The sequence below is a fragment of the Tympanuchus pallidicinctus genome, unplaced genomic scaffold (genome assembly GCF_026119805.1).
Source record: "Tympanuchus pallidicinctus isolate F22 unplaced genomic scaffold, pur_lepc_1.0 scaffold1, whole genome shotgun sequence".
NCBI lineage: Eukaryota > Metazoa > Chordata > Aves > Galliformes > Phasianidae > Tympanuchus > Tympanuchus pallidicinctus.
The window spans coordinates 87,174,390-87,189,873 of record NW_026294618.1 but is presented as its reverse complement, the minus strand read 5'-3'; the positions used below and the strand labels follow the sequence as shown (position 1 = coordinate 87,189,873).

Here is a 15,484-nt window from a genome sequence, read left to right as displayed (position 1 = left end):
AGTATTTTGAAATAATTTTGATTAGAAAATTTCAGACTCATATTCTGAAGAGAATCATAGAATCACAGGATGGTTTCTGTTAGAAGAGACTTTAAAGTCCACCCAGTCACTGCCCCCAGCAGTTCAGCCTCCCAGGTCCCCATCCAACCTGGCCTTGAGTGCCTGCAGAGATGGGGCACCACAGCTTCTCTGGGCTGCCGTGCCACTGCCCCACTGCCCTCTGAATAAAGAATTTCCTCCTAACATCTAACCTAAATTTTCCTTCTTACCATCTCTCCAGCAAATTGCTTTTACTCCCCTTGTAAAGGAAAAAAATGTAAAAATGTCATGGCATTAAAAATAGAATGAAAAACAAAACAAAACAAAACAAACAAACAAAACCTCCAAAAATACCCCACAAAAGAGCAGTGCTCAATTGCCAGCCAGCAGGTTATATTTATGATCTGGAGAGCAAACAATGTCTGTGCTCCACTTGAAATATAATAAAGAACAGTGAGGCTGTCTGCTCAGTAGCACTGAACATGAGTATTATATTTTGTAGTAACTCTGGCACTTTAAATTCAGTACTCCTTATTTTAGAATTTTGGCATTGCTTTTCTACCCAGCCAAGCTGTAAGAACTGCTGAAATTAAAAACACAGAAACAAAACGATTATTTTAAGAAACAGAAATTGCTAGCAAGTCAAGTTAAGAGATAAACCCGAAGAGCTAATTACTGTCATAAAGGGGAAAGATGAAATCCTGGAGTATGCCCAGAACATTTCAAATAAGTTATGTGGAAGCAGCGAGAATCACAGCTAATTCTGCCATCAGCCTCTACTAATTATGAGATCTGGTGCACATTGATAAGACAGGAGGTTAAACCTACTGAAAGAAACCAAATATGAAAATGAAGAAATGCAAACACCAATGCCAGCACACCAAATTTAAGGAAAGTTATTTCTAAGGAGGCTTCCTCCCAGCATCTTGCAAAAAAAACCAACCAAACACTTAGTATTTTAACATCCCTTTTCTCCATTTGAATATTTGAGCACTGGGACATTTGTCAGAGGACGTCTATGGCAAACTTCCACCTGACTTGAGCAAACAGGTGATCTCAGACACTTGCTCAACCTTTAAAAGCTGCTGGGAATGAATGTGTGAAAATTACCTTTTGAGTTCTTTTTACTCACAGTGAAAGAATAGATTCTCACACAGTTTTCCTCAGCTTTTCGTTATGAAAAGAAAAAAAATGGCAGACTTGTTTCATTGTAAGGCTTAAGGTATTTAAAGATACATATCTATTTGGACTGCAGTTACATCAATGCAAATATTCAATGTCTTTAATACTCTGCATTTGTGATAGCAAAAATGTAGCTTAATGCTGATTTAATGAAAAGGTGTTTTTATTGCTCAGTTTAATTAAGGAAATTGAGTAATGACCATGTGAGCATTCCTACTCTAGGTTAGCAGCACCAGTGCCAACAGTGGCACAAACAAACCTGTTTCTAATCTGTTCAGGGTAAAATGAAACACTCAGTCTCTCTTTAGGATAGCTAAGGGACTTCAATGAAAGCTTCTTCAAAATCAAGTTTCTGACTACACTCATAAATTAAGCCTGTTTTTCCTTATTACCTGAAATGAGCTTAAGGTAAAACGATGCCTTATGCTTCAGTCAACTGGAAGATACTTGTATTCAAATTCTGCATGGGCAGATATTGCAATCAATTTACTTGTAATTACCCCCCTGTAACTGGAGGCAAACTCTATCACTGAAGTTTTATTGAAATATAAATGGTGCATTTCTGCAGCATAGCTAGGCTGCCTAACTTCAACACGTGAGCATACTGGAAACTATGCAGTAAGAATGGTAAGAGACATGGAGGAAGCAAAAAAGACTGATGGAAAGATTTGCATGCATCACATGCATGGGCTTCCAAAAAGTCTTTTAATAAGTTGAAGGACACAAGGCATACCAGTAGAAAAGCAAAATATTTTGAAAAGAGAAAGAATTATCCTGAGATGGAATGCAAACAGGAAAGAACATTTCCTTTCTATGAAAATCAGCAAGTTGAGGTCTTGAGGATTAATGCTGTTTGCAGTCTGAAACAAATGATGAAACTAATGCAAAGCACGATGTTATCTCCAACAGATACTTTGCCAATCCAGTGCTCAGCAGAGTTAAAATTGTGAGCATGCTGTTTGCAGTTCACACAAAAATCCTCCTTGCTCCTGTAGTATCAATTGACATTTGGTAACACCTTTGTGAATGTAATTTATCATACTGAAATCTCCTTTTGTGCTTCTTAAATCCCATTACTGATTTACTTCCTCCTGAATACATTATCCAAAAAATAATGCTAGTAGTGCCAAATATATCACCTCATTAATCATTTGTATGCTACTCAGTTTCCTCAGGCAGTTGTCTGCTCTTCAGTGCCCTCAAACTATTCTCACTCTCCTATATGCTGCAAGATACATCCAGAGTGATCTTGGGAATAGAGGGAGAAAAAACAAAAACAAAAACCCCAAACCAGTCAGCCAAGATTGACAGGCCACCCGTCACACGTCCTCTAGCCCAGAGTGCATTCTGTCTTTTAATGACGACAAGTAACACTCAATACTGTCAAAAGGAATGATCTCACAGAGAATTAACAAAAGCAAAATTAATCACTAAAATAGTGAAGCATTTAATTATTCCCTATAAAAGACTAGGAACAGGGATTTGAAAGGATTAAAATATGAGCAAAAAGAACAAATTGAAGGCAATGGATCTGCTTTCATGCCTTGCAAGAGTGCTGTCTGCTGAATACAAAGCCTAAAAACATCTTAGAATATTTCAGTAAATATAAGTATTGACGAAGACAAACTCATTTACGCTTTCCTGGAGCCTTCTCATCCTGTTGTTGGCTTACTGTTTATTCACTTTTCAGCAGAAAAGCTTTGAAGCTGCTCTAACCTCTACTGCTAATGTCAAAGTTGCCATCACCATTTGAGGGTCAAAAGAGCTCTCTGGTTCTCCCAAGATCTTTTGTGAGAATCACCTTTTGATGTGAAAACACACCATCTGTTTCCAATAGAGAGCTTTCACTGTCAAAACAACCTTTGCAGGCTGGACAATTTTCTCTAGGTGACATTAACAATGATCAAAAAAGATCCAGTTCACACTACAAATATAAACCAGCATGCAGGCAGTTTGCAGGCAAGCCACATTTATGCCTCTGAGTAAATACAACAAAATACGCATGATAGTGTATACGAAATGCAGTATCAACACAAAATAAATCTTTTGCCACAAGAAAGTGGTCTATCGAACAAAGTCCTCTTGGATATCCATTGGATCTGTTAACTGGAATTCATACTGCCATACATATTGAAAAGGATTCAATTATGAACTGCTAAGATGCATTTCCTTAATACAGGCCCCACAGTCCTGCAGCCTCTGGATGTGTCCTTTCCAGGGGGCTGCTAACTATCAAGAGACATCTACCAGCAAAGTCAGCACAAACCGCAATGATGACTGAACATATTGATGACCAGGGGAAAAAAAAAAAAAAAAGAGAAGAATAAGAATATTTATAAAAATTTTATAGCTTGGAGGAGAGAGGATGAACAAGAGCTCAGATTATGTCAGAACAGCATGTCCTTAAATATATTAGTATCCCAGATGGTAGATGACAGTAACTTCACAGGTTTAGATCTTCACCAGAGTCTCCGCTCCCACTGTTACAGAAGCTGAGTCCTACCTAACCCTTTACATAGCATTTAGAAAAAAAAACTATAAAGATGGGGAAAAAAATATCCTGCTGTTCATACCAGGTGTGCTACTGTTGTTACAGTGCTGAGGTCATCTACCTTGCTCAAGCTGCCCTTGGCAGCTGTATCAGTGCCAGTCATGCAGGCTAAAGCAGTCACCCATGAGATTTGAATCTGCACTCTGCTTTACAGATTAAAAGTGTTGGTCCATATTACATTTTTAAATAGGTATGACTTATTCATTCATGGGAATGTACTCTTGTGATGAGTTGCTGATCCCACTGGAATCTTACAATGCACAACATATTGCTTATGTTCTCTGCTTTACATTGCAGCAGGACTGTCTGCTCTATACACCAATCCACTGAAGAAACTGGACAACAGTTTTTCTGCAAGCAAAGAGAGACATTAGCAAAAATAATACAGGGAGTCTCCAAAGGCAAAGAAGGGTTCAAGGCAGATCTCTCATTAAGATTCGTTTTAAATGCATTGTTAAGAAATACTTAGCTGCTGGACTTTCTCCTTTGCTAGATCTGCCTTGTTCCTTGTTTTTTTTTTTTTGGTCCTCTCTTGTAGTCTTTGCTTTTCTTTCATCTCTGCTGGAGCTTAAGAAGGAGCTGAACTTGGAAAGCTGAGAATACAACTTCATTCCTTCAAAGCAGCAGTCCAAAGCAAATTAATTACTTTCGTCTTTTGTTGTTCTCATGTCTTCATTATAGTTAAGCCAGAAAACGTCAATATCAGAAGAGCACAGAGACCAAACATATTAGTAAGATAAAGAAATAATGACTGCTTCCTCAGTTTCAGGGGAGAAATTAAATCCCACTGTTGGAAGGAGAGGTGAAACATTACACACTGCCCTATGCAATTATGCAAGACTATCAAGCAATTTATGTACTGCCCTATGCGTTAGGGAGTCCTCTGTGGTCAGTGATACATACAAGACTCTTGGGAGAACCACTGTTCAGAGCTCTGCTGATGGATTTCCCTGTAGGGTCTCAATGATCCTCCTTGTGCCTTTGCATGATAACTCACAGTCGCACTTTGACACATTAATCATGGATACTTGTATCAGGCAACCTTGTTGTATTTCTATGTGGCAACATAGAATCTCTCTGAGTAAACTTCAGCAAAGGATCTCTGTTCAGCCGTCCTTGCTAAGGATAAGGATATCATCAGCTGGGTGGAACTGTTTCAGCTGCAGGAACCATCATGCGACTAACTGCTCTTAGCACTGTTGGGGAGAGACAAAAACTGCATCCCTGACTTTTTTCATAGCATAGGTGTGATCTTCTATGGACAACCTACTGACAAGAGGACATCTCCAAACTTGTTTCATTACCGGAAGAAAGGTCTACAGACACATCTCCATACTGCTGAGTTCCTGCTGAACAACAGCAGCTTTATCAAAACCCATCTCAGTTTGAATACTGAAGGCAAGAAAAGAACTATCAGGTGGCATAAACTCTCAGTTGCCAGCGACCTGGAAAAAGATTGAACTTAAGTTAAAGTGAAAGACTGTACATGCCATTAGCAATTCTCTAGAGCTATTCAGTCATTTCATTTTCCACATTTCCAATCAGTCTACTGGTTGATTGTTCTTAAACATGTAAACATGCTATCTGGGCAGGAATGAAGAAGTTTTCTCCTGTCCTGATACTGGAGCAAGAAATAATACACTCATATGATGGACTTTGTCTGTAATGAATGGTGCCACAGTGTCTTGAAGATTATCCTGTTCTACATGCAAGCTTTAATTTCTGAGTTGCTAGACTGAAAATAAAACTGAGACAGTTTTCATATACAGCAATGAAGGAGTATGAACAACTTTCTCAGCTGCATGCAACAGACATGCTAGAAGATCACTATCTAAAGCATTTTATATAAAAGGTAATAGCAAATCAAGAATGTTATGATTCTATATGCTGCTACCCAATCAATTACATGCAGTTTACTTGTTAAATGGAACATGCCTTTGATATAAATGTTAACAGACTGAAGAGTTGGCAAAGAATTACAGTCCCAATATTCAAGTTTAAATCATTTTCAATTATTTACAAGTTATTTTTTACCACATGATGCACATTAACCCACAGGTGATGGAATAAACACACTTTTCAGTCAGTGTTAAGCACTAATAAAGAAGATATGTTTCTATCTAAGGAAAGCAAGTACTTTGGTAACTCCTTACTAAAATTTTTGAAGAGACAATCTTTTCCCACAACAGTACTCCAGACAAGTATCTCGATTTGAGCTTTTGTCCATCCAGATTTAAGACAAATCTTTATTCAGGTATAAAACTCCCACAGTTGGAAGAATTTTTATGGATAATTTGTATTGCAAAACACAACAGACTTTTCTCAGGGATTCCTTCAAAGCCTACGTTAGAATTTGTACAAGGATTATTGTATTTGATAGAAGATTTAGCAACAGCATATAATATAAAACACGTGAAAGACAGCAAAAGTAATGAAAAATCAATAGTCCAGTGTTTTAAAATGGTTAGAAGTAAGGATGTTAACAATATAAAACTTACCATGTTATTTACTATTCTTCACATCTAAGCTGCAGTACTTTAAAAATCAGAATAACGAAATCATTTCTTAACATTAGAGATTTCTGTTTAAGATAACTTAAGATAGCTTAAATACTGCTATGGTACTGTGTTGCTGCGAGTGATTTACATTATTTAATGCTAACGAGCAAAACAGGCAGGAATACACAGGTCTGGCAGCTTGACAGAGATTTGTGGACAAAGACAGGTGTCTCAACAAATGTCAGAAATAAAACGTCAGGTCTTGTTAAATCACAGAGGGCTGAAACACTCAACAGTCATGCAAATTCAACACGTAGGAAGACTTCCTCAATCTCACACATCACAACTGGGTTTCACTATGTGTTCTCTCTATACTAGGAATTTTTCAGATAGTAAGTAAGAAAAGGAAGGATAAAGTGGAAGACAGCTTATTAAAGAAAAACAACCCTAAAAGTCCATTACTTTATAGGAAGAAATGTTCCTGAAGAATTTCACTGCTCTGAACTTCACCATTATTTCACTACAGAATGAACAGCAAACATAAGATGTGATTTGTAACAATAACTGGGAGAGCATATGATGGTCTCTGACTTTGCATCTGAATTTTTGCAATTATTTGGTCTAGTATCTCAGCTACACACTGTTACAACTGTTACAACACAAACAGAAAAAATGCAGCATTTCTAGGATCATAAAATTTTGAGAACCTTAGCTCATGCTTTGTTCATTCCTGTTGCTTTTCATCTCTGTTGCAAAGGCTACACATCTTTTAGAGGACTTCAGCCTTCCCTATGGCCCATGCACCTTCACAACATTATTATTAAGAGCACCTCTGACTTTGTTGCTAGAGATGCAAGAGCCAGAATGAACACAGCATGATTTTCTGGTCTCAAGCTGATATACAGGGTTGGCATTTGAAAAAAAGGAAGTCTCCTTTTTTCCTATAAGTTGAGAAAAATTTGGTCTAGCAGGCTCTAAGTGGCAATAATTGTGGAACCCCACAATGCTGTTCTTAAAATCACTTTTCAGAAAATAAACAACTTAGAAAGTTGTTGTGAAAGTCTCAATGACTGCAAAGCTAAATACAGCTGGTGTTTCAGTTCCTGCTGTTAGATGGTTACTTTCTGTATTTGGGAACTGTTCTCTTAATGACCATTTGAAAAAAGTGAAAGAGTCAGAACAAGTTAAAATCTGAAGACAGATGAAGGCGCTGACTGAAGGAAGAAACAGGATTCAATGATGGGAAAGGAGTAGCAGCTATACAGGCTTCTGAAATTTCTGAATAAGGGAAAGAAAAAGATTGCATCATGTTTCAGAGAATTTTTTTGATGGTTGCAAGTCCTAGCTGAAATTATTGCTATTACTGATCTGTTAAATACATGTTATCAAAACTACTAGCCCATTTATGTACAAGTTTCTCAATAAGCATGGTGATACAGCTTGCATAAAATGGCAAGCCCAGTATTTCATGCAACTCTCCAGCTCCGCGAGACACCGTAATACGTCTGCTGTGCACTCACATGGAGAAATTAGAAGCCAATAATAAGAGAAACCTCTGCTCTCCTGAGGTTCTTAGCTGGGATAGTTTGCAATGCAAAATCTAGCAAGCATAATAGTAAGGAAGAGAAACACATACGGCCAAAATTAGATCTCACCCCTCAACACTGCAAATGAACAGGATCTAGGATGGAAAAGGAAACTAATGGTCATCACAAATTACTCTTGCTGGTAAAGCCCAGCACAAAAGATTTAGCACAACTACAGTCACATTTCTCGCTTGCAGTGTTGCCTCAGAGGCAAGAAGTCTGCTGGCAGCACCCAGCTCTTGTCCCTGCTGGTCAATCCATAACTCACATGGAGAAAGAAGCACCACTTTCGGCTTAGTAAAAGGCTCCCAAAGAACAGTTTCAAGAAAAAGAGGTTTCAAAGGCATTCCTACATGGCCTTCTGACGTGTTTGTCATAGTATCTGATAAGGCCCCACTTGAGAAAGGCATTTTAGAAGTGTTACAAGATATTATTTTTTTTAAGTTCTATAAATTTTAAAACCATTCCCACCCTCCTACTCCTTTTCTGAGCTCTGCTGCAGAAATTACAAGCTGCTTACTAAAGAACAGTCACAAGACCACAGAAATTTTGAGATTTTTGAGACAAAAAAACCCACAGTTTTATTTTTTATGCTTATGCTATGTTTAATACTGGAGGATTCCACACATTCAGAGGGCTTCAGTCCATGAGAGTCTGCAAAAACAGCACCTGCTGATCTTCCACACTAGCTTGGCTGTATCACTCATTCCAGCTTCCACACCAAGCACATCACTACCAGCATAGTTTATCTGTGAAATGGGTTTGGCTAACCCAACTACACCAACAACTGCTCATCCTACCATTCTACGTCTTTACAGGCATCATTAGAATGGAAAGAAAAAGGCTGTACAAAACCTGCTCAAGTTGTTGAAAATCTGTGGGTTTTACCACTATCAACAAAGCTCATCAGACTCATTAGGTAACAAACATGTTCTCTTTTTGTGAAAAGCTACAGATTGCCAGGAAGGCAATGCAATCTACCAACAACTCCAATTTTTACAGCACTGAAATTAATTTAGTTCTGTAAGTCATATGTACATATACATCATAACACATAACAATGAACTCTGTACACACAATCACACTGTAGATTCTTATGCATTTTTTGTACTTGCACTTGCTGTATGTAAAATAAAGGTTTTAACATGGTATATGATATCTAGTTTCTTTGGGACTGATTCTGATCCTGCAATCATATTGACCCAGGCAGACTCATCTGCACAGGTTCTGGGACTCTACAGATAGAAGGGTATTTCAGTATTGATGTGACTTCAGGATCAGGTCCTAAGAGCTCAAAGACCAATTGCAAACTATCAATAATCAACAGCAACTGTTGTATTTAAACTTGGCAATGCTCCAATAGTTTGCACACAGAATGGCAGCCCAAACCAAGACAACAGAAAGTAGCAGAAGAACATACTTTATGCTTTCAATTCTAAAAAGAAGCCAAGCCGAACAAAGGTGAAAATTTGCTTTTATACAACTCTTAGCCTCTGGGAGGTGAAAGGGGGTGAACTGCTTCTGCATTTCTGCAGGCCAAAAATCTGGTTTGCTTGGCATCTTGCCAGCTCACTTCCCAGTGAACTGCACCCACTAAGCAAAGTCACATAAATGATTACAGAAACAAGTTTCCTTTGTGCATGAAGAGGAATGAATCATTTGGAAAAATGTGACATCTTCAGTACTATTCTCGCCACTCTGCAATATTTCTCTAAATTATGCAATCCATCAATATAGCATTCATAAATGTATTTTGGGGGGAAAAATTGACCTTAAATTTCTGCATAACTGCTGAAAGTGGGACTTATGAGTGAAAGTGAAAATCTGGAGAATCTGGAATGCTGGAATACCATATGGCAGCTCCCCTACAGCACAAGATTCCAAACCCAAACAAAGGCCACCTGAAAACATGAACACCAACTCTGAACAGCCAGTCATTGCAGTAGATTCTCCCACTTTCTTCCAGTTGCAAATAAACTTGAATGAAGCTCTTACAAGAGGTGCACAGAACACAGAGTTACAATGTCCAACAGAAGCTTTCTATTTAATAACACTTTCTAATTTATTTATTCCACTTTGTTAGCGTTTTTTAGCCCTTAAAACGTGTTAAATCTATTAACTAAACTAACTAGCAGTGATCAGATTCTTAAAGAGGGAGATGTGTGTGAACTGCTGGTCATCATAAAATATTTTCCCTACACTCATTATTGCAGCAGATGAGGCACGTGATCTGCAACATTAGTTAGCTTTGGGTAGATACAATCTTGCATGAACCAGATAACAGCAAACAAACATTGAAACAGGAATATCTTATGTTTTTTTTGTTTTGTTACTGATATCTCTCTCATACAGCAATGGAGTTACAGTAACTTAAAGCTTTTAAATGATTAAGTTGTTGAGCATAGAAAAGGATCTCAACCACTAATACAGAAGTGATTCTTTTAATAGAAATCTTTTTACTGTCTTCAAAACCAAGGGCAAAACTTCTAAGGACAACAGCATTCCAAGGCCATGTCTTGAAGCATCCTGATACCCTTTGAAATTCACAACTCATTCACTACATGATCTATTTAAAAAGAAACAAATAAGCTCGGAGAATAATCTTCAGTGATATAATATAATTAATGAACAATGTAATTTGAGTTTAATGTCATAAGGTAATGATCTCCTACTGTTTTTGCCAAAGCAAAACAAAAATTCCACATTTATGCACATTACAACAAATGCATTACACCAAACTCTTTGTCACTCTCAAACCTTTGAATCTCCTATGTCACATTCATGGAAATTCCCACTCACAAGTCAATGGTTAAGATGTTTCATGGAACACAATATGAGGTAGGGTTGCAGAGAAGTGAAGATGTCCATAAAGCTGGCCAGTCACTCCTTAATGGTAAGAAAATCTTTTTACTCACTATAAATTAACCAAATAACCCTGGTTAGCATAAGATCTATTTTTGCTTAAAGCAAGTTGAAAGAGAAAACTAGAGGCAAAATAAAGGTTTTCCATTTTCAATTAAGCATTTGGAAATTAGCCTTAGTTTTATATAAAACAATTGTTTTAAAACGCTTTTAGAAATATTTCTAACAAAAACATTCACATATGGTACTACACATTCCATCCTAAATGCTAGAAGAAAAGGTCAAACGTGAAAGAGCAAATATTTCCAATTTTCCTGACAGTATTTGCTGGTAGCTTAAAATTGCACCTTCACTTCCACTAAGTTGTATCTTGCTCACAGTGCTATGAGATATTTCCACCACCTGACTCCAACTTCAAACGGAAATAGTCAGAACGTTACTGAAACTGTCCTTTTATACATTATCAAAGTCCTTAATTTGCTAAGGAAAAAAATAAAAAAACCTCCAAAATCCTGCTGTGATGCACACAGATTTCCGTCAGTTGTATCTGCTGATAAACTACCTACAGAAAATAGGGCTTGAAATAGGTCTGGAGGCCAATCAGGGGTTCCTCCTGCACCAGGACAAAATCAGTTGTCAAATCAAATCAAAATCAGAGAAAATTCTCCATTGCTTGACAGATTTTTCTCTACCTGGAGACCGTCCTCCAAAGACTGCAATCCAACAGCACACAGATAATGTGTTTTGGTATTTACTGTGCCTCACAGTTTGAAAGTTCCTCCTATCTCAACTAAAGCTTCCCTGCTACCTTTCACAGACATTTTCAGTCTCTTGAGCTCACTGGGAATAGTGACTAGGTTGTTAACACTTTCTTTTCGGAAATTTCTGTTTTCTTCTATCTCTCCTCAATGCTGTCCTCTCAGAACAAAACAATGTCATTTACTTCAGTTTCATGGCTCCTAGACTCCCCACTATTTTGCTGCATTCTGCTCTCCCTAATTGTCTGATGCTTTGTTTTTTTGGTTTTTTTTTTTAACCCGGAGTAACCAAAACTGGACATGTTTTAAGTTTAAATATCAGAATGTCAAGCAGAAGAGGTTATTTTATGCATTTCATACTGCATGTCTTGGCATAAGGGTCTATTTTTGTTGGTAGTGGCATGATATTGTTGCTTCACAAAGTTTGCAGCCTGGTACAACAGTCAGAGATATACTTCACTGCAGAGCTTCTGCCTAGCCAGCCATTTTGGGCTCCTGCAGTAAATCATTTCTAACTGGGGGTGAAATTTGCTCTTTGCTGGCTGCCTACTGAAGGACACGTTCTCAAAGGTTAGACATCCAATCTAATCATAACTAGTCTGTACAAAACAACTCTGAATGAAGTGAAGAGTGACAGTGCATCTCATCCCATGCCAAGATGTATGTGGGATTAAAGTGCCCTCAGGAGAGGCACTATTTGCAATATAGTGAGGTAAATTGGATGGTTAAAGACTGGTTTATAGTTGAGTTTAACAACAGCTGTCCAATGTCTAGACAGCTAATCAAAGTAAAATACACCTCCAATGCACTGTGCGTTTTCCTCATTGATCTGTACTCTATTCCTCCTAAACTAAGGAAGGAGCGTGAAGCATTTTATGCATTTTATACCTTTTGTATCCCTCAACATACTTGTGTCTCCTCCCAGTTTATTACCTTCAGCCATGCTTGCTAAGATAATTCATTCTGTTAACCAAAAGCATTACAATGCTGCCCTTCCAAACAGGTCCCTCAGCTGTAAGTTAAGTTTTAGAAGCTGTAAGGCCTGTCCAAACAGTTGGAGAAAAAAAATTTAGAACAAATACACATAGATAACAAACACAGACACCTGTTCCTGAAATTGACAGCAATGCTTGTAATGATGCTGAGAAGTTCATTTTGAAGCCAGATGAGTTTATTTTCCATAAGAAGAAAGCAGATAATAAAAAATCACTGCTACCTGTCAGTAATGCAACAGAACTCATAATTTCTGACTGGTACACACTGGGCACATGAGGTTTTAAAATACCGATATTCACTTCCTTGACAGACCTGAGAACTCCACGCACAATACCTGAAGTTCCACCTAATTGGAAATCTGATTTCTGCTTTGAGATGTATTTTATTGCTCAAGTTGGGCATCCAGGACCTTGAATAATTTTGCTAATGATCTACAAATGCCAGTTCTATTTATAAACTGTGTGATGCAAATCTATTCCTATCTTCCACCTACTGTTATGCATGCAAGTTTGTGTACAAACCTACTGTTATGCATGCAAGTTTGTATACAAACAATTCCATGAGATTTAAACAAAAGAAGGAAAATGACTATTCTTGTGCAGCTGATGTGCATGCAGGTAGACAGCTTTCTGCAGTTATTCTTTCATACTGAGCTCTACTTCTTACCTCAGAAGGACACATGAGTAGGTTTGTATTATGTCTCCTATCAATCAACATTTAAATTTACTTTAAATTGAAGACAATAGTTTTGAATAGTCCTTGAGGACTTGACTGGTCTGAAACGTACAGCATTTATTCAATTGTATGCAAACTGTAGTGGAGCAGGAGTGCAGATGCAATGAAATCTTAGCTGATTCTTAGTTACTGTACGTGATTTGTGAGAACCAGTAGTAAATACGCTCACAGTCATCCGTGTGATCTGAGGATACAGATAAATCTAGCTTACCTCTTAGTACAGTACTGTATTTGTACCAGCACTGTACTATTTGTACTAGTACAGCATGAGCTGCACAAATCAAAAGCCCTTAAGTTCTAAAGTTGAAGTTAATTTAACACATTATGGAAACACATCAAGCATGGTGCCCCTGCTTGAACAGGCTTGTTGGACCAGATGATCTCTAGAGGTCCTTTCCAACCTCAACCAGTACATGAAACAAATTGCAAATAATCAAACTAATTTGTGCTCCCTATCTCAGACACCTGGTATCTCTTAATAAAAACCTACATATAAAATCGAAAAAAACAAAACCAAACAACATAACCACTCTAGAAAAACAATAATTGATCTGATTTAATGCTGTTTTACCTGTTAAAATATTGTCCTCCTTGGATTCAAAAAATAGCATTCAGTAACTGCTAATCACAGAATCACAGAATTGTAGAGGTTGGAAGGGACCTCCAGAGATCATCGAGTCCAACCCACCTGCCAAAGCAGGTTCCCTACAGCAGGTCGCACAGGTAGGCATCCAGGCAGGTCTTGAACATCTCCAGAGAAGGAGACTCCACCACCTCCCTGGGCAGCCTGTTCCAGTGCTCCGTCACCTCACTGTAAAGAAGTTCTTGCGCACATTTGTGCAGAACTTCCTATGCTGCAGTTTCCAAAATAACAGTAATACCAAAATTTTATTTGAAAATAGTTTGCCTTAAGCTATAAAAATGAAAGGAAAATATCATTAGATTTTTTTTTTATCCATAAGGTTTGATACTCAATTCTTCTTCTAAACTTATTCTCTTAACTTGCGTTTTCATACTGAGAAAGCATTTGTCAACTAATTGTGAAGAAGGAGCAGAATTTAACAGAAAACGAAGCTTCTGTCAAGAAAACAGTGAACAAATCTTTCATGTTTTCAGACCAAAGCACAAACACAAATATTCAACTTCATCCTGCCCAGCATTAACAAGAAAAGTCAACTACTTTTTATGCTAAAAATGTGACCACCTCAGTGCTGCTTCAACAATTTTCTCTTAAGCAGAGAAGATAAATAATTCATTTGATCTACATAACTTACTCTCATCATACGGATATTCTTAAGTAGGACTCCAGCACTGATCACTAAAGCACCACAAGGAACGTAAGGAAAAAAGACTGCATGAAGGAGGAATGGAGGTCTTCATAGGGAGAACTTCTAGGCACAGAAACTTCCCAGTACTACTTCAGCAGGGAAGCAGGATTCCTCCGCAAGACCTTTGTTTGACAAAGTAGCTCTCCAATAGCAATAAAAACCTCAGAAATGAAAACTGGCCTTGCTTATGAGCTCTGGCTAAATAAAAAAATAAATAAATATATAAAGCTGGATTTATCCAGTGGTTGAGTTCACAGCACAAAGCTACATAATGCTTATTCAACAGTATCACAAGCTGATATTGTCACACAAGATCCTTACATTAGGAAGGTCCCTACCCTGACAGATCCATTACAAAATCAGTGTCAATCACTCGGTCACGCTGTAAAAATGCAGACATAATTCACTAACCATCTGCAAAATCAAAAGGGCTGGCTTGAGTATATCTTCTCCTATTGATGAATGTGAACTATAGAGAACAAAAATCCCACCTGGCTAACCTATCACACATTTACTATTCAATCTTCAGTGATTTCACTGACAGAGAAGCACGATAATTCCTTTCTGTACTTCATGGGAGAAAGCCAGCGTTACTTTATAGTCACACAGCCTGCATCATTATTTAGATTGTATCAGGCAGATATTTGATGGCTTTGAACAGGAACAGAAAAAAAAAGCTCCTCCCAATTTGCAATGAGAAAGAACCTGGCTCAGTCTACCCATGGTAATTTTTGGAAAGTTCTATTATCTACAAAGCACATAAAATAAACTTGCCTTCCATAAAGATCCTGTTCCAGTAGATTTTTCCAACATGATTTCCTCCAAGAAATATCAGATTTGATAAAATCAACATTGAAGTGCAAACAGATGCTAGGACAGCATGAAGTCGACGATGAACTCTTGGCGAGAAGAAACGTTCCTGAGGGGCAAAACAAAAGGTGCAGATAAA

General features: G+C 37.7%; 1 protein-coding gene across 2 annotated transcripts in view; it reads right to left on the bottom strand.

Moving 5' to 3' along the window:
- The window catches only part of HHAT (hedgehog acyltransferase), a 145,365-nt gene that overhangs the window by 39,034 nt on the left and 90,847 nt on the right, over positions 1–15,484 (bottom strand). For both annotated transcript variants that reach the window (XM_052681515.1, XM_052681523.1), the window contains one exon: positions 15,310–15,454. In XM_052681515.1, coding sequence (XP_052537475.1) covers positions 15,310–15,454 — 145 coding nt within the window. The remainder of the gene's footprint in view (positions 1–15,309; positions 15,455–15,484) is intronic.